Source organism: Leuresthes tenuis, unplaced genomic scaffold (genome assembly GCF_036924035.1).
Source record: "Leuresthes tenuis unplaced genomic scaffold, fLeuTen1.0.hap1 SCAF_22, whole genome shotgun sequence".
Taxonomy (NCBI): Eukaryota; Metazoa; Chordata; class Actinopteri; order Atheriniformes; family Atherinopsidae; genus Leuresthes; species Leuresthes tenuis.
In genome coordinates this window covers 5,041,904-5,061,635 of record NW_027325376.1, presented here as the reverse complement: position 1 = coordinate 5,061,635, position 19,732 = coordinate 5,041,904, and the positions used below count along the sequence as shown (strand labels likewise).

The 19,732-nt window shown below is 42.2% G+C and overlaps 2 protein-coding genes across 3 annotated transcripts; one reads left to right on the top strand and one right to left on the bottom strand.

Annotated features, from left to right (window-relative positions):
- The first annotated feature begins 1,735 nt into the window (after positions 1 to 1,735).
- slc7a7 (solute carrier family 7 member 7) lies at positions 1,736 to 12,195 on the top strand. 2 transcript variants are annotated; one of them, XM_072376245.1, is made up of 11 exons: positions 1,736 to 1,994; positions 2,512 to 2,552; positions 3,597 to 4,235; positions 6,860 to 6,985; positions 7,113 to 7,257; positions 8,582 to 8,705; positions 8,795 to 8,898; positions 8,988 to 9,084; positions 9,174 to 9,323; positions 9,448 to 9,631; positions 11,583 to 12,195. In XM_072376245.1, exons 3-11 carry the CDS (start codon positions 3,743 to 3,745, stop codon positions 11,654 to 11,656), a joined length of 1,497 nt encoding a protein of 498 aa, XP_072232346.1. In that variant the 5' UTR covers positions 1,736 to 1,994; positions 2,512 to 2,552; positions 3,597 to 3,742; the 3' UTR covers positions 11,657 to 12,195. The 2 variants fall into 2 exon arrangements, with proteins under 2 accessions (XP_072232346.1, XP_072232345.1); XM_072376244.1 differs by lacking the exons at positions 9,448 to 9,631; positions 11,583 to 12,195 and having other exon boundaries at positions 1,736 to 1,884; positions 9,174 to 9,347.
- A 152-nt stretch (positions 12,196 to 12,347) lies between these two features.
- On the bottom strand, positions 12,348 to 17,886 carry oxa1l (OXA1L mitochondrial inner membrane protein). Its single transcript, XM_072376243.1, has 11 exons — positions 17,754 to 17,886; positions 16,139 to 16,273; positions 15,752 to 15,856; positions 15,405 to 15,666; positions 15,149 to 15,292; positions 14,977 to 15,062; positions 13,993 to 14,157; positions 13,815 to 13,919; positions 13,563 to 13,725; positions 13,395 to 13,475; positions 12,348 to 12,593 (listed from the first exon to the last, which is right to left on the bottom strand). The coding sequence occupies exons 1-11, from the start codon at positions 17,862 to 17,864 to the stop codon at positions 12,472 to 12,474; spliced, it is 1,479 nt and encodes a 492-aa protein (XP_072232344.1). The 5' UTR covers positions 17,865 to 17,886; the 3' UTR covers positions 12,348 to 12,471.
- Between the last annotated feature and the right edge of the window lie 1,846 nt (positions 17,887 to 19,732).

Genomic DNA, 19,732 nt, shown 5'->3' with positions numbered 1-19,732 from the left:
GACTGGTAACCACGGAGAAGAATGGCCAGGGGCAGAGAGCAGGACAAAAGGAGTGAAAGGAGCCATGTGTGAGAAGTTTGTCCACATGCGTTCATGAGTGACAAGAGACGTGTCTCAATCAAAAAACAAAGAGCGAGAAAAGTCATTTTAGCAGTTCTCAGCATCAGAAAGAAGTTGGGAGATAAGATGAATATAAAAACCCACAGGTGTGAGCGATGATGGCGGCGTTTCGCAACACTTTGATCACATTTAACTACTACGGCTGATCAATTAACATTAATCACTTCCCTGAGTACATCAATCATGTTCAGTAAAAAGTTTTTAAAGCAGATAAAGGACACTGTTTATGCACTTTTAGCTTCCCAAAATGTTGAATCAACACCCGGCAGGAGGACAAAGAGGCTGCTTACTTCTCATTGATCATTAATTTATTTAATCACAGTAACTGAAGCTGCCATTCAAGCGTGACATGAGCACACCCTTAGATCAGTTACAGATAAAGAAGTGCTGTGTCCATCCATCCACCCACTTTCTATACCCACTTAATCCAATTTAGGGTCGCAGGGGAAGTGTTGTGTGTTAGTTGCTGTCATTATATATTTCACAGGGTTTATAAAAACGGGTTGAACTGATATGATACCGGTTCGGACAATTGTTTCAGAAACAACATTTTTCTAGTTTTATGGTGGTAACACTTAGTTAAAATTTGTTCCTGTAAATAGTAGTTTTAAAAAATGTAAAATCTAAATCTATAAAAGGTTGTTAAATCTTTTCTATGGCTCTGCTAAAAGAGAAGGCAACAAGACCTCTGAAAAACACTAAAATGCCAACTATAAAACAAATATTTTATCCTGACCTCATCCAAAATTCATGTCTAATCTCTAAATATAAATAAAAATGGTTGAATTTATGTGTACGGTCTTTTATATTGAGCCAGTTCACAGGACAAGCCTCCTCTTGGTACTTGACATGAAAAAGTAAAAGTAAACAACAACAAAAATTCCATTAAATCAATCCAGTTGAAACCAAACTAATTTAAATCGAAGTCTATCCATTTTAGTTTAGTCTTTCAATTATAACCCACATCAAAAATGATTGTATCAAAATCTGTGCATCGATGTTACATGATGACACGCTAAAATATTAAAAATGGTTTTAAGATCACTTCGAAGTCGTCCATATTATGCAGTTCTTTTCAAATCCACAAGAGGGAGCCATAGTCCGAAAACAGTGATCCACCAAACCAGGAAATAATGAGTAAAATGTTAAAATTTACTTTATAGTTATTATTTGAAACTATAAAAATAAGCATGAGTAGACCTCAACTCTGATGCTTTATTTTGGTGTCGTTCATAGTGTTTTCCATTATTATAAGAAGAAATTCATAAATGCAGATTTATCTCACATCAGTGCAGCATCAGCAACTGTAAGCAGATCTCCAGATCATTTACATACTTTATAAAAAAAACACTGTGTCGCATTATTAAACGAACTCCAGTTGTGTTTGCATGATAATGCACCCGAACACGACGCCGCACTGCACTTATTTCACCGTAACATCTGTCCGAAAAGTCGCCTTTAACAGCCCAGTTCCTTTCATAAAGATAACACCTCTTTAAAGAGCGCGATAATTTCATTACGGCCTTTTCATTCTGGACCGAAACTCACTCAGGAGTATTTAAGACAATACAAAGCCCTCCTTCCCTCCGACTCGTTTCCTTGGTGGTACAAAAGCGTTAGAAACCAGAAGTACATAAAAGCCACAAGTGCAACAGCTTAAGAGCAGAGGGAGAACACGAAGCAAAGTCGAGGAAACACGCAGGAGGGGCCTTATTATTGACTCTAACAGATAGGAAGAACAATGAGACGTCAAGCTGCCGTAAGGTGAATACAAAACTGGAATTATACATATTTTGTGATCAGTTTTCAGACTGCTACAGTTGACTTTAGACACCCAAGAGGACCAGAACTGAGCTGAGAGACATCTGGGGAAGGTGAGTTTTGCTGTATAGTGCTCTCCTGCATCACTGTTTTTTTCTAATGGCCTAATGATAAGTAGGAAAACCACTGATAGGACACTGGTTTACAACCCAGATGCAATTTATCCAATCATTTATTAACTTGGAATGGGATTGCATGTGTTCCTGGTTGGCTCTAATCGCTGTGGGACTCAGATCAAAGAGATTTGTGTAATTTTAAATAGAAGGAATCAGAAAAGCTCCCTTCGAGGGGTGCAGATTGGCTGGATATGAGACATCCTACACCCAGGTGATGACATGCATGTCACCTTTCAGATTTTCAGCTGCCACATTAGATGTAGTACAGATGTTGTACAGATGTTGTACAGATGAGTACCGACAATTTTGTTTACATTCACAACTTAACTGTTAGTAACTCAAGAAGTTCTTATCAGCAGCTTTTGAACCTTGCCCTGCCTTTCTGTAAGAGCCTCCCCCCTTATGTCTTTGGCTCATGCACGATCATTCAGCCTACTGTCCCTCTTCTTTGCAGAGACTCCTTCATTAAGGCACGTGCTGCTGATCTGCCTCAAGGTATCTGAACCTTTTACTTTCTCCTCACAAGCCTCACTTTTACAATTGTCTTTGATATTACTCAATTTCTGCTCAAATCTAGAGTAAAGAATGTGTCTTAGTGCATGCTCATATCAGGTTCTGTCACCAGGTTTAATGATCCTGAGCCTCCCGAGTATCTTGACAAATGAGCTATTTACTCAGAGTCTTTTGTTTATTGTCTTTGGCTCAGTTTTTACGTCATTATTCCCTCTGACTAATTGTGTTTCCCTGCTGCCATTCTGTGTGTCTAAGCACCATTTTCCCACAGCTACGTCATTGTCCTCACGTTTTTGATTGATTAATGTCTGTTTCTGCCAAACATAGTGCATCAAGGTTAGAGCTGGCACATACCTGGCTAAAAAGTAAACAAAGAATATGAATATACAGATATGGCGTCATCACGACACGCTGTTTAATTCTGCTTAATTCTCCGTTAATCAAGTTTAGGGAAATTAAGCAGCCTTTTAATTTGAACTCATTGTCAGGACATAAGCAGAAAGTTGAATGAACACAGTGTCTGATGTGTCCGCCTCATCATCAAACTGTGTATATGCTGAGGATAATGAACTTTGGCAAACATGTGACCAGACACTGTGCTGACTCCCTCAAACTGTGCGTGTGTAGGTGGAGATGTGGGCAACTCTGAGGCAAAATGTGTGTCTGAGTCAGGTTTTCTTCTCCTGCTTGTGGTTACTAATGAGGAGCCGGTGTTTTCAGGCATGTTTGCTCCTCTCCCCGTCTCTCTGTAAATACACTCAACCTTAAAAGGCCATTTGCAGTGTGGCCTAATGGCTCTGCAATCCGCAAAACTGCTTTCAAATCCAACAGTGTCCACACGAGTGTTGTAATATGTTATTTTGCATGTTTGTTCCCCGGTTAGCGCCTGCGGCATGTAAATATGTTTTTGTTTGACTAGCTATGAGCAGGGCTGAAAAAACACAAGTATTTGTTAGGTGTGTGTGAGGAGGAATCAGTGTCCATGGTAACAGCGTCCTGACATGGCCTTGTGTGTTGCCTTCACAGATGGCAGGAGATAAACACAGATAAACGGACGGAAAATTTTCATCTTCATCCTGACATCAAGGCAAAAAAAAAAGTCTTCATTTGTGACAGAAATTCTGCTCCGGAAACTGTTTTTTGACTAAAAAATAAACAGTCAGACTTGAACAATGGCATCCTATTGCCCAGCTCCCACGCATGAGGACAGTAATGGGGGTCCACCATCTGTTAAGACTGAAAGCTCGCAGGAGTCCATGAAGCTGAAGAAGGAGATCTCCCTCCTTAACGGGGTGTGCCTGATCGTGGGGAACATGATCGGCTCGGGAATCTTCGTCTCACCCAAGGGCGTCCTCATCCACAGCGCCTCCTATGGCCTCTCTCTGGTGGTGTGGACCATCGGTGGGATCTTCTCCGTGTTCGGGGCCCTGTGCTACGCCGAGCTGGGGACCACGATTACCAAATCTGGAGCCTCCTACGCCTACATCCTGGAGGCCTTTGGGCCTTTCCTGGCCTTCATTCGTCTGTGGACGTCCCTGCTGATCATCGAGCCGACCAGCCAGGCTGTCATAGCCATCACCTTCTCCAACTACATGGTGCAGCCCATCTTTCCCACCTGCATAGCTCCATACGTGGCCAACAGGCTGCTGGCTGCTGCTTGTATATGTAAGTAAACCTTTAGAGTGTGTATTATTGTATTATCATGATTTAAAAAACCAAAACGATTCAAAGAGTCTGCGACCATCACTGTTTCATATCTGAGACGCAGCATGTGAGCTTTTGAGACTGGAGAAGTGAAAAATGGTGACGATATGGCTGCTGTCAGCTGCTAAGCTGCAGAAAATCCTGCTGACACGAGATGAAAGAGGAACTGAGCCACCCGAAAATCTTAGTTAGGAAGAGTAAGGGGAAAAAGTCGTTTTGCTCAATCTGAGCGCAGTGATTTAGAAATACTTTTCACACGTGATGTTACAGCTTTTTCTGATCAGGGAACAGCAAGAAACGCCCCACACACAACTTCTCTGCATACATGCAGCCTGGATTGCTGAGGTAACCAGTGCAAAACAAGAGCACAAAGTGTATTAATCAAACAAACCGCTCACTGAGGCGAACAAGTTGAGAAGCAACGAAATACCAACACTCAGGAAACCGGACACCGAGACAACAGGCCAAACGTGCACACAGAGCTTTCTGAAGTAATGCCCCCCAGATAAGCCCTGACATCCACCATATAATGTCATCATATTGTTCTCGTTTGCTATCAGTAAGACTCATTCATCCATTTGTTGAAAGGAATACACGTGCGACCTAACATTTTAAATAAAAGCACTCGGGCCGCGCACTGATAAGCAGCGCTCAGGGAAGGGCTGATAGCTGTGAGGTAAAGTCCTCGCTCCAGGAAGACTCTGACCTGAGAGGCTCAGACACCACTGACAGCTCAGCACAGGAGTGAACCATAAAACTAAACCCGCTTCCTGTCAGAGATGGTCTCATTGAAAAAGATACAAAATCAAAATAAAACAACAGAAACTGAGATTAGGAGATGATCTGCTCAAGTTTGCCAATTTTAGTCAAGGTTAAAACACAGTTTGAATCTTACTGTTTAGGTAAAAAACTGGCACGCATTTCCTGTCAAAGACAACATAAAGACTGTAGAGTGGAGTAATGTGACCCTGAGCCCATGCAGGGATTTCCACGACAGAATGGTGTCTGTTTTCAGTGCAATGAACACTGAGTGCTGGCTTCAGCCTTCACCCCTCCAGACAGAAATCTCTCCTGATTCTTAAAATATTTTGATATGATATCAATTTGTTATTTATTTGCTCATTAGAGATGAACCTCCTCCTGCCGTTACTTCTTAAAGACTCTCCTTGGATTCTCTTTTTATCATCAAAGATGTCACAAATGAACACATTTAGACGTCAGGTTTAGTCTGAAGTTTTACTCAAAAGTTTGTCCTCTGAAACATTTAATCAAAAGCATGAACTGTTGACAGTATTTTCAGAATGAATTATCTTTTTGACACTCATGAGTCACGTCAGGCGTGAGGTTTGATCAGGTTAAATTAATTATGGTCATCGAACGACATTTTTATCATCTGATATGTTGCTTTTGTCCTATTTTTGACTGGTTAGAATGACATGAAAGCTTTTCATTCTGTTTTTTTTTTAGAAACAGGGTTGTACAAACGTACTAAACTCGTTTATCAGCTAACAACCGGAGCCCTGGATGTCAAAGATTTTCATTTGTGAGTTCAGAAATTGCTTTTAAGAATCTCCACTCCGTCTCACACGTGGGCTAAACTTGACCTCCACTACCAGTCAGCCAGCCTCTTAAACCTGATCTCCCACCTCCCACCCTTCTAACCTTTCACTGTAAACACACTGCATCTGTACTTCTGTGTGGCACAGCCTCCCCTCTCCAGCAGTCATTGCTGGTTGCCTCCTTCTGAGGTGTTGTGTTCTGTTATGTTTGACTGGACGTCCTGTCGGGCTCAGACCTGTTATGATCCTTGGGCTGTGAAAGCAGTGGAAGACGATAGCGTTGTGAATAATCTGTCTGGAAGCGTCCTCGGCCGGGAATACTAGGAAGAGAGCAGTGACGTAAACATCCAGCCAATGTGGATGTCAGTGTGGACTGAGAAGTGTTGACGCACATGTAGATAAAATACGCCCAGTCAGCTTGTTCTCAGGTGAATTACAACAAGAAACACTCCTCTTGAGGAGGGAGGTTTGATAAAAATCATGATCACAAAATAGTGGAATTTCTATGAAACTCACTGTTTATTTACCGTTATTAACAAGGAGGGATCGAGTGCTGATAAGACACCAGAGAAAGATAAGTTGCAGGGAAAAGCACGACATGTTCTCCAGGAACAGTGACCTTGTTCAAGGTGAAGGAGAACAAAAAGCTGTAAAAAAGCAGCAGCTTGATCTCCATGTCTTATCAGAAGTTAAGGGATCAGTAAGTGTAAAACATTGCAACTTTCAGCTGAAATATACACGCTCATCAGATCAGTGGCGGTTTCTGACTTCTCCCCCGGAGCTTTTAAAGCTCGTCTCGCTTCTATGACTGTACCCGCATGTCTTTGTGCGTCTTTCAGTGTGTGTGAATTAGCCTCTATGTGCTGCTCTCAGCTGTTTCCTCCTCGGACAAACAACAGTCCGGTCCGCTTGAGTCAGCAGCAGCGTTTCCTCAAATCAGCCACACGGAAACATGCTGCCACACTGAGTTTACAGAGCAAATGTCTCCACTGAAACTGTTGACCTTAACTGGCGGCTCGCCCACAGGTTTGCTGACCTTTGTTAACTGTGCCTATGTGAAGTGGGGCACGAGGGTCCAGGACTTCTTCACCTACGCAAAAGTCATCGCCCTCATCGCTGTCATCATCACTGGCCTGGTGAAGATCGGACAAGGTACTCAAGCAGTCACTAACTGGCCTTCTCGACCCTGCACAATATGTGCCAACGCTTAGATGATGAGTGGACTAGCACCACAGATTCAGTGAACTTCTTGGCATTATTAATAGTTTCTGTTTTCCAGGCTACACTCAGAACTTTGAGAGCATGTTCGCTGGCTCCTCTCAGGATCCAGGAGACCTCGCTCTGGCCCTGTACTCGGCTCTGTTCTCCTACTCCGGATGGGACACGCTCAACTTCGTCACAGAGGAGATCAAAAATCCAGAGAGGTGAGCAAAGTGGGAAATAAGACAAGTGCAAGTTGTTTCTGTTCTGTTTCTAATGTAGAAGATATATATTTAAAGGGATAATCACTTGCTCGTACACCTGAAACTGAACACAAAGTGTTTTTCATTTGAATGATTGTTTCATGGATCCGAGACTTGAGATGTTTATGGTTAAAATGTTTGTCAGATGTCAATATTCTGTAGGAACTTAATGAGCTCTTACTCACAAAAACAAATCCTCATTTGGTTAATGATCTGTCAGGGTAAGGACACAGTTTAAGTTCAAATTAATACATATTTTCCAAATCTGTACAAATTTATTATCAAATTTCTTATTTGTGTAACTATCCTTTGCATATAAGGAGGATTTATCTAATCAAAATCTCAGCAGGTATATCTTGGACTGGAGTTTTACACAGAAAAGGATTGAACAGCAGTAACAAACACAACATTTACAGACTATCGTAGTGTGTAAGTTACAGCCGGGGAAGCACTGCTTAAGAAGAAAAAATAGATATATAATTTTCTCATATTTCTCAAACCTATTTTCCTGGAGACCACACAACTCTTAGAGCTTGTGTTTGCTTTCCTGTAGCAGAATGTACCCGGCCCTCCTCCACTTTTAACAGATTTATGCATGACTTTTCCCAGGCTTGGCCAATCACAAGCTTTCCTCTAACATGGGACATGCTCGCTCTCATTAGACCGTACTCAGATATCCAAAGGTTACACCAGAAGTCCCCAAAACACCGACCGTCCTCCTCAGAGGTGAAGTTAGCAGACAACAGGGTCGCTGCACCTTTTGATAATGTCCCTTTGAAATAAAACATTTACTTAATGGCTTCAGACTAATCTGCATTTGAAATTTGAGCCACTGCAAACAAATGAAAGAAAAGTCTTCAAACTTACATTTTCTTCCCGTTGGTTGTCATATTTATATTATTAAATGTTAAACATGCAGCACGAAGGCTGAGTGGAGCCTCATAAAACAATATAAAACACCGGTCTGTCAGGATTTCATCAACATGCTGCACTGACTTGTCAAATATCAAATGATATGCAGCAAACTACCGAGTAGAAAACAGAGAGGTTCGGAGAAAGCTTGAGAAAGATCAGGAATGTGTTAAAGCTTTGAGCTGACTTTGATTCACACAGCCAAACACAGATCAGATGAAATAGTAGTACACGTGTGATTGGATCTAAGGCCTCTCCCAGAGTTCACAGGAAGATTAAGTGACAAACAACTTCACTTCAACGGGATCCTCTCCCTACAGACTGCAAACAATCGCCTCTGTCTCCCTCTGCTGTTTGTTTCTGTGAACTGCAGGAATCTGCCTCTGGCCATTGCCATTTCCATGCCCATCGTGACAGTGATCTATATCCTGACCAACGTAGCGTACTACACCATCCTCCCTATCAACGCCATCTTAGACAGCGATGCTGTCGCTGTGGTAAGTTCCTGTAATCCTCAGTGAATGACCCTACTAAAGACGTACATCAAACGAGTGCAGCTTCTGTTAAAATCCACTTTTGTTTGCAGACGTTTGCAGATCAGGTGTTCGGCGTGATGAACTGGACCATTCCCTTCGCCGTCGCTCTGTCTTGCTTCGGAGGACTCAACGCCTCCATTGTGGCTGCCTCCAGGTGAGAATGACACCAGCGTAACTAATGTCTGAGATGATAAAAGGCCTCTTGCACGTCCCATCATCAGCATTTATTTTGTATTTCAAAAGGCTGTTCTTCGTGGGCTCCAGGGAGGGGCAACTTCCCGACTTCCTTTGCATGATCCATGTCCACCGCTACACTCCCATCCCAGCATTGCTCTTCAACGTCAGTGAAGCCTCATTTTACCTTCTGTTGTCCTGACATTGCAGCCATTCATCCTCACATCTGAATCTGGTCTGGTCTTTTTACTCCAGGGCTTCATGGCTCTTATATACCTGTGCGTTGAGGACGTCTTCAGGCTGATCAACTACTACAGCTTCAGCTACTGGTTCTTTGTTGGTCTGTCTATTCTGGGGCAGCTATATCTGCGCTGGAAGCAGCCCGACAAAGATAGACCCTTAAAGGCAATTTGATTTAATTCCAGACAGAGTTGTACATTCAGGAGGTCGACTAAGCCTAAAAACCATGGTCCTGCAGAGCTACAGATCACATCATCTCATAATTTTCCTCTCTGGTTTCCTTTCACAGCTCAGTCTGTTCTTCCCCATCATTTTCTGCCTCCTCACCATCTTCCTGGTGGTGGTGCCTCTCTACAGTGACACCATCAACTCCTTGATCGGGATCGGCATCGCCCTTTCAGGAGTGCCCGTTTACTTCCTCTGCTGCTACACTCCGGCCAGCAAGAGGCCGCTGTGGCTGCGCAGCTTCATCGGTGAGACTTCACGCATGTTTCTCCCCGTGTTTTCATGTTGAAGCAGCACTGGAGAAGCTTGCGAACCCTTAAACTATGAGCTTCTGACTCATTTTGTTCTGGACATTCGCGGGCCTGAAACTGCCCTTGAGTGCCAACAGGCTGAGATAAAGCAGTTCACCACTTCGGTTTGCAGCCCTGCAGCAGAACAACTTGACATTTTTGTGGGCTTTTGGTGGTGTCTTTGTGTGCAGGGCTCACACAGAGATTTGTTTTAATAACAGCGGTGTTACATGACGTGTGCATCACTTAAACCACCACATTCAGTTGAAAATAGGACAAAAACAACGTCAGTTTAGCACCTGCACTCGCTCACTACAGTCATGCTGCTGCAGAAGTGCAGAATGTGGTTTGACATTGTTTTGCTGAGATAAGCAATGCCTCTCTTCAAAACCGTGTTCAGCATCAATAATGCCTTTACATAAGCAGCCATTCAATACTGCATGCCTCTCCTCTTTATCCCAGAGGCCGGTGTTCATAATTTCCAGGGAGAATGAAGAATTTATGAGTCAATCCACAGGATTCAGTTTGGGTCCAGACAGCATTTTTAGATCTTTACAGGGTTGTTAGGGATGAGTTTTACACACAGACAGACATGAACTCTGCCCGGGGACAATGATTTTCAGCAGGTGCAGGGATTTCCTCTTTGCTTTTAGCGGCTGAAGTTCACAAACACTCGTCACTGCTTCCCCCTTCTGTCCTCTGTGTACAGAGAGGTCTCCGGATTCTCTGAATATCTCACTGATTGTGTGTAGATATCAGACCATTTCATGAAGTTTAGATTTTTGATCAAACAACAGTTATCGATTAACTTGGCTCCCTGCTGCTGAGCATGTGCAGCATTAAGCAACAGAATCACGATCCTACAGGCTTCTGTGACTAAATGAGTGAGTGGGGGGGGGGTTAGGGAACCTCCCTTTCTCTCTGCCATAGACCATGAACTCACTATTCCCTGAGAAAGTGTTGAACAGTTTGACAGAAACATTAAATTTCCACCTCACAGTGATGTTGAGAATGTGAAAGCTTCTCTTCAGACAAAAGAACATCTGAAACCAAAGCACAGACTCATATTTTCACTGGATTTTATTGTTTGCTGATCACTTGACTCCTCAGGTGACCTGTTTATAGCCGTTTATTCAGAGGAGCATTCGTCCTACTGTGGGAACTATGACTTGAGCAGGTTTTGGTTCATTATCTGCAGAGTAAAATACAAAATTAGCTCACTTCTTTTTGCATTTTTTGCTCACTTCCTTTCACAGAGAAGTGCCTGTTTTGACTTTATAAAGACTCACTTCTCATTTACTCTTTTGAATTGATCTTTTTTAATTAAAAATAGTATTACTGAGCTGATGCTGATTAATATAATCAAACGCTAACAGAATTAGTTATTACATGTTCTACCTGGTGTTTTTTAGACGAGTCCTTTGTTGTCCATGTATACTGACATGAGATTCAAAAGTTTTTGTATTATTCAAAATAATTTAAAAAGTTATTTTTAAATTATTTAATATATTTACATTTTTTTGGGACCATCATCAGTGAATAGCTCATTTTGATGTACCAGATTAACTCTTAATAACAAATATCTAGCAGTGGCTAAATTAAGTGCTCAGTTATTTCTGTCTTACCGTCCAATAGAAGCCTTACAGGTGACAGTTTGCACCATCAATGTCATTTCTTGGAATAATTATTACAACGTTTAGATTTAATAAGACAACTCTGTGGCTCCCATTTTCAGTCCAATTTCTGAATGATTTTACTCGACTTATTCAACTGTTTAGCAACAGAAAACGGATGAATACGACTGCTGATGGACTTAATGCTTAGCTGTTATATGTGCTGATTTCATTGAGCTGAAACAGCTGGATAAAAGCAGCTGTTCTAACCGTCCTCCTGTTTCTGCCTCTTTCAGCCAAATCTGGCGTGCTGATTCAGAAAACGTGCTTCTCGGTTCTGACGGAGATGGATGTCGACAAGGCAGAGTAGAGCTGCTTGGATCTGCCATGCAGCCTGAGACAGATGACTCAAAGAGTCGTAGCCTGAACTCTTCCCGACCCGCCGCCGCCGCCACAGGACCTGATCGGACGAACACTTCGGGTCTGAGCTGAACGCGGCTCTCCGACTTGTTAATCAGGCGCTTGTTGGCTAAATTTCACTCGGACTGCGACTTCGGGACAACGTTATGATGCTCTCCTGAAAATGTCACCACTGTTTTCCACTGAAGGACTGTGCATCTTCTTATTTAATTGATATAGCAAGTATTTTGTGTGAAATTGCAAGCGTGAAATACTTTTCTGATTTTACTTGAAGGCTGCAAATCGTTGTCCAATTGTTCAAGTTGGCGTCTTTGAAACTGAAAGCACTGCCGACCACAGAAACAGCCTCGTTATCATCACTATTTGCACAAAGAAAAACAGGCAATAAAAGAGATCAGACAATGCAACTCCACATTCACTCATGTATGAAAAGGTTTGTAAAAGGTTTTATACTGTCAGCTGTGAAGTAAAGGGCTATTTTTACAAAAATTAACTCGTTCTCCTGCAGTCTCTGATTCAAACGTGGTGGAAGAGTGAAAATAACGAGGTCCAAATTTGTATTTCTAACAAAATGACTCATTTTTATCACCCGATAAACAGACGATGTATTAAGAAGAATATCAAGACAACCACCAACCAACTGTTTTGAGGCAGAGTTTATATTTTTTAGCTGGAATAATACACGATCACAACCAAGTCCTGACATTTCTTCTTTTCCGAGTATAAATATGTACACAATTCATTATATTGTGGAGCCAACAGCATTCATCCTATGGTGTCCTTCCACGGTTTTGCTTTGCCTCCAGCTGGCTTCTCTTTAGTGGATGCTGCAGCTATGGGGGGCGTCTGCTGGACAGGATTGTGGCTAAAAGTCTGCCTCAGTGGACCTGCAAAGTCAAATGGAAAAGCTCAGAGTGCACTGAGTGAATAATATGCATAGCAGGGCTCAAAGTAAATGCATTCATATTTACATTAGACATGGAAGTGTTTACAGATAAAAGAACATAAAATATTTGATAAATGGCTGCAACCAACTACTACTGATTATTTGGCCTTCAAAAAGCAGCTTTTACAAGGACCTGTCACTAATCACCTATATATATATATATATATATATATATATATACACATATACATATATATAAAACCCAAAAGAATATGAACCAAAACATGTAAGGTTTGTTTCTCATAAAGACTTCAGAAAATAAATCAGAACAGCTGGAACTGACTGGACTTATGTTAGTCCCATAAACTCGGTGACTGAGAACCTAAACAGATATAAAGCTGCTGAATGGTGGTGAGACAAAGAAAACTTGTATTTCACAATGAAAATAAGAGATTTAGCAACATTTTAACATTGTTTTCTGTTGTAAATTTTGGATAAATAAGTCCAGAAACCAAACTAAAGCTGGACTGATCATTGCTGGTCTCAGTCTGTGTGCAGTACTTCAAAACAGCCACAAGAGGGCGAACATGTCCCAACCAATGAAAGGCTCTTTTTTACAGCCCATGACTTAAAGAGGATGTTTTAATGGTCTGAAATATTCAAATTTAGTTCTAAACATATAATTTTTCACCTTTTCCATTGAATCTCTACTTTTATTTTGTACTTTTGTCTAATCCAGAGTGATTACTCTCTGAAACACACAAATAAAGCCCAATAAGGAACGATGATCGGTCCCACTGACCTTTGGAAGCGAGATCCAGGTGATTCTTTATTCTTTTTTCCCTCTCTTCCAGCTGTTGAGCCAGCTGAGCATTCTTCCAACCTAAAAACCGAACCGGACAGAAATGATGAGCAACATTCTGACGTCTCAGTAAATCTCAATCTTGCGACTCATTTCTGCAACACAAACCCTTTTTCATGCTTTCAATAAGTCCGTCATTCTGAGGCAGGGCGGAGGCCGGGTGTTTGATCCTCTCGGGGATCTTGAACTTCTCTCTGACTAAGGGGTGTCTGAGTACGGCGACTTGACACAGAGAGAAGCAGTTCGAAGTCAGCCAGTAGGTGAACACCGCCTGAGGAAAAAGCATTTTTAAAACTCTGGTTGTACGGATGCAGCAGAGCTTTAGTGACGTCGCATCAGGACGAAACAGCAGACACTGACCGTGGGGAAGTTGATGGTGAGAGGGAGGATGATTAAAGGCATGATTCTGAACACAGTCTTCATGGCTCGCAGATTGGGGTTGTCAAAACCAGACTCTGCACCAAGCTGAAGAAAAAGTGAGATCAATACTCCACAAGAGGTTTAGCTTCTCCTTTCAGAAAATCAGAAGAGGTCTCACCTCCAGGATGAAGAACATGGTCCCAGTGACAGTAATAGGTAGAAGATAGAAAGGATCTGCTGCTGTCAGGTCAGTAAACCATAAAAGACCTCCTGTCTGCAGGCTGGGCACCGGCAGGTAAGCCATCTTCCTCAGAGCGATGAAGAAGGAGATGAACACTGGTGCCTGAGGGACACCAACACATGCAAACAGACAGAAATGACTAAAGTCAGTGGTTCCCAAAGTGGAGGGCTCAAAGTTATGATGGGATGGGCGCAGAAAGGCTAAATAAAATCAGGCCAACGATGATAACAAAAGATTTTGTTGTCATGGTAATAAAGAGAGACCACAGCGTGCTGAATGTCTCAGAATATCAGCATCTGACTGACAACAGAAGCCAAATAAGCTGCACTTTCTCAGTTCCCATCCTGAACTGAAAGAAAAAAATACTCAAATACCACAAACAGCATCTGTCAGCGAACGCTCAACTAAAAAAAAACAGTATTAAGACTTCCCTTCCCTACTGATGTGATATCAGCCAGCAAACTAAAGACGATTCCTCTGCCAAACGATACTTTTTTCATTTAACTTAACTTCCACGGTGAGAGTTGTGGACTTCATACAGCTGCTCACTTTTTAATAATTTAACAGATTTACAGTGTATTTATTTGATTTCAGACAGTTTTTCATCTCACAAAAAGCCAACATTTACATCTGGAAACATAGTTTTGTGTGGCGTCTTTGACTGGGAAGCTAAAAGCGATGGAAACTATTTCATTAAGAATGCTTCAGCTGGATTTTAACACTCGATTGTTTCTAATCTGTAAGGATGAATGTATGTTTAAATTTGTCTTGTGGAAACTACCTTTGTAGAACTTGATGTTAACGTCTTTTTTCTTATGGGTTGTTCGGCTCAAAGGTTTATGGACACACAGCTTTGCTAAATAAATGTTGTGAAGCATCAGTTTGAGCTGCAGCATCACCGACATGAAGACACAAACCCACCTGCACCAGAGGAACCAGGAAGCCTCGCAGAGGATTCACATCGTGCTTCTTCTGGAATAAGTTCAGATCAGAGTAGGCGCTGGCAACTGCAACAGAAGAAACACACCGTGATGAGCTGTGATGGACATCTAGAAAGCCTCAGTACAAGGAAGGAAGAGGAGGAAACACTTACATTCAAATTTGTTTCCGCTCTGCTTGGCCTCATTCATTCTGTTGGTGAGTTTCGTGATCTGAGGCAGCACGTTGTTCAGCTTGGCTGCCTCTCTCTGGCCCTTCACTATGAAGGGAAACACAGCCATACGAGCCAGAACCGTTCCTGTACAGAAAGGAGAAAGTCGATGATGAGAGAAAACGCATGAATATAAGGAACACGTGACGATCAGATGGTGGCAGGCTGCCTTCACCGCTTTAAAAGAACTGCTGCTTACCTACAACAATGGCTCCCCACCAGGGCATGCCCAGATCAATGTGAAAGAACTCCAGCAGGTTCTGGATTAGACCCACAGGTGTGTTAGCGCCCAGTCCCAGCTCTGTCAGCCGGGGCTCAGCAGCCACGGCCTGCAGGACGTCCACCGCAGTCGGGGCGACATCCGCCATCTGCTCACCCACCAGCTGAGTTAAAACAGGGGTGGAGTCCACGAGTGGAGGAAGAGCTGAGCTGTCTGCCACGGAAACGGATTCAACTGGGATCTGAAAATATCAGAAACGGAAAACTTTGTAAGCTTCAACAGGGACAAACCGAAGGCCTGAAATGTGTGAATTTAGTCCCGTCCACCTGCTCAGAGACCGCCTGTGTGACGACAGGGATGGAGTCCGCCGGCACGGAGACGGGGGACGACTGCAGGACCGGGGGCGCCATTGAGCCATCGTCAGGTGGGATCTGTAATCATCAGTGAAAGGTCGGTAGCAGCGCAATAGCTGAGTCGAGTTTTAAGATTAAAACAATGAATTTTTAGGGAGAATAAATTTGTGAGGCTGGAGCAGCGTCATCACATCACAGATGGGACAGCTTGCTCTGTACTGTGCCTGCAGGGGATTATCTATTCAAAACATGCTGTGCTACTGGATATATGAGTAATAAAATACTACAAATCAGAGAAAAGGTTTCATGCCTGCGTTTACATATTACCTGGAGCTTACTTTCACCTGTGTGCCAACTCACCTGTGAGCTGTTGTGTCTGACTGCGACTGCGTTCACCCAGAGGAGCTTTCCCTGGTGTCTGCGGCCCAGCTGGACGCAGGCGGACCGACTGCTGCACCCAAACACTGTGTGCAGGTTGGACGTCTGGAGTAACCGCTGTTTGGACACGATAAGAACCAGTCAACTACAGAAAAGTGAGCTACAAAGTGCTCAGACTGTGCAATGGGTCGGACTAAACAGCTCTGCGCAACAGTGATCTTTAGCCCGCATTATTTTACAGAAATAACAAAAATAATAAAGAGTTTCAGCAGAAACTAAACTGGACTGGTGGATGCATCATGCTGCAATCTGATTTATAAGGAAGCTGCAGAATAATACAGCATGTTGGTTTTCCACAAGTTTAATGATAATAATGGAAACTGGGTAAGCTAATATCACAAATTAGCTGACAATATGGACAGTTCAGGAAAATGAAATGCCTCGAGTACAATAATCTGTCATTTTGGCATAGTTTAACCATTTACCTACATGATTTTACTCCTCAATAGCTCCAGAAGTACAATAAATAGGTGATTATTTGTGTGTGAAAGTGGGAGTAGAAGTCACATGAGGGCTGCATTTCTTTTTCTGGCAACATCTGGCAACAACTCCCAGGTTTAATTTCAAGACACTTTGTGCATAGGTGGGTAAATATTCAAATTTGAGGCACATCTGGGACACTTTTTGCAGAAAAGTGCAAAGGCCTTCAAGGATGATGCTCTCTGTGAGGGTTGTTCTAGTTTGTTTCATGTGACAGATGTTTTATTTACATAAAATCCATTATTAAAATACATTTCAAACCTAGTGCACCTACTGAAGGTAACATCATGCATTAAATGAACAAAGATGGCTGCTATAATTGTTGTTGTCAAATGATTTCTGTCGAAAATTATTTGAGGCAGATGTATCTTTAAATGTAACAATCAACTGGTGTAATACTGGTTTGGTATTGTAATAATTCACCCTTAACATGCTCATGTCAAGAAACAGTCTGAGCTAAAGAATTTCAATTTGAGTGCATTTATGGGGATAAAACACAAACAAAACAAACAAAAAGCTATGAACGTTTCATTTGAACCTGGGATACAGCGACATCTGGCGGCAGACCCGCGTTACTACAACACACAGCAGTTCGCTTTAAACTAAACCACGACTAGTTAAAACTAAAACTAACAAGTCCTCGATTCACAACATGACAAGTACGTATACTCCGTGAGAAATTCTGTGTTTGTTGTTTACGAAACCCGCAGGTGTTTTACGGTGTTTGGGGCCTGTGAAGCCACAGAGATGCAGCGATTACTTCACTTAAATAATGTCCTAAAAAATAACGACAGCAAGTTATGAAAGCAAACCTTTAGCACCTCCAGCTAAACTTCTCAGGCTGTCCTCTTTGAAAAACACTACTATGTCACAAATATAAGCGGCGAGGGCGCCTGTCTTTTCCACAGTCGCTGTCAAAGTCACACAGGAGACACGCACTCGTAACACCGTGGACATGCTAGCCGGCTAGCCTGCTAGCCGCAGAGAAGCGCTGTTTACGTCTGCGGTTCAGATGCAGGAACAGAGCAACACGTGCCAAACTCTAATATCAACATACGTGGTTCCAAACGTCTGAAAGATGGTGGTTGCCCCGGCTTGGTTTCCCAGTCTGTCGCAGGAAACATCTTGCCAAGCAGCCCGGAGTCACCCCACTCCTGATGGCAGCCATGTTGACATGAATAAGAAGCTTCTACGGAAAGCGCGAAGTGTCAATTCACTTAGCCTACAGCAACGCAGTTTGTTTGTTTACTCGCTCAGAGGCTTTAAAATAATTATGTTCTGATCTGATCCGATCTGATAGCCCTTTCATGTTTACTGATAAACTAAATGCAGTTTTACATAAGGACGCTGGTAACCAGTGAGAAGTGCTCGAAGTGCCAGTGAAGAACTATTTCCCTCTCATCACATAATCATTTTAGAAACGTATTCTGTGACTATCAACTTTTCAGGTTTGAAGATAGATCAACTGGATTAAAAACATGCAGCTGTGCATGCTGTGTTGCTTATGACTGAGACGTAAATTAAATTAAATATTTCAAGAAAAACAAATATCTTTACAAAGTTTATTTATACACACAATTCATTACTTAGAAAAATGTAAAGAAAACAAGCATTGAGCAAAGTGTTATACAAGTAGAGGAATTCAAACAATAATCTTTCAAACAAGTCTTTCAATTGAAATCTCACGGTTTTTATAAATAATCTGGGCAATCTGAATAATGAGGACTGGCATGCTGCCTCTTACATCCTAAATGATTATATGCAATGTATCACACAGTAAAACGGAAGAACACCAGAAATATTTTATATAAAAAGGGAGCTTTTTTAAGCTCTAACAGTGACAAACAAAAATCAAAGTCATGATTCCGATTCGAAACCATTCAAAGTGAATATTCCCCCACATCCCCTAAAAGAGATTCACAGAAATTACAGGATGAAGAGGCGCTGTGATGAAGGCTCTGGGCTGGCGAGTTATTCCGCTGCTGTCAGTCAGCCTCCGCTAACCTTCCGCACCATCTGCACGACATCAGACCCAGGCTTGACTCCGCATTGGCACAGAGGCGCAGAGTCATTGTCGAGTGGCATGTCTCTGACGATCAGCTTCACCTCACCGATATTCGATCCTGCAAACAGCAGAGAAAAAAAACCGGAAGCTTGCAGGTTATCTCTAAATATTTCTTACGTCTTTTCCGCATTTAAGGTTGTTGTTGTGGTTCGGTTTCACACAGAAAGTTGCACTCAAGCAGCATTATGGTCATTCATCAGTTAAAATGATCTTTTAGAGTATATTTCCCTTTTGAAGATACTACTGGATGATGTCCGCGTGAAAACAGGCTCTTTACGTATCGTTAATTATCTTTGAATAAATCTGCGGGTATTTAAAATTTGTTTAAAAGCTGCAAACGGACTTTTAAAAACATAAACTGCGTAATTAATGGGTTAGTTTAGGTAACCTACCTGACTTGGGAAACGTCTTGAGTGAAAGCTCCTTCAGCTGCTGCACCGTCATGTGCAGCTGCTGCTGATGCTGCTGCTTGTTGAACATATTGATGGTCCCCACTTCACCACTGTAGGAGCGAACCGAGAGTGTACCTGCTCTGCACATCTTGTTTGTGTTTGTGGGGAGGAAGCTGGAGTCTGTGTTGTTCCTCCCAGATGAGATGGCTTATATAGATAGTTCAGTCCGATTACGTCAGAGAAGGAAAGTCCCTTTCATTGAATAATCCATCAGTATCTATTGCGATTAACCTTTGAAACCAACAAAATCCAAACAATATCAGGTTATTTTAAGTGTTGCACAAGCTGATCCAGTTAAATAGGTGATGGGAAGGCTCGAGAGTAATAAAGATCCTGTATGTGACTGATATAACCTCGATAAGGATACTTTGATTTGTCTTGTTTTTGATGGATATGTGACTTTTACATTAATTGTGAATCATGTACAAATGGCATTTATGATACAGTACAATACAACACAAAGCAATTTGCACACAATCCAAGCTAGAAAACTGTGAACGGGTTTATTAATGTAACAAC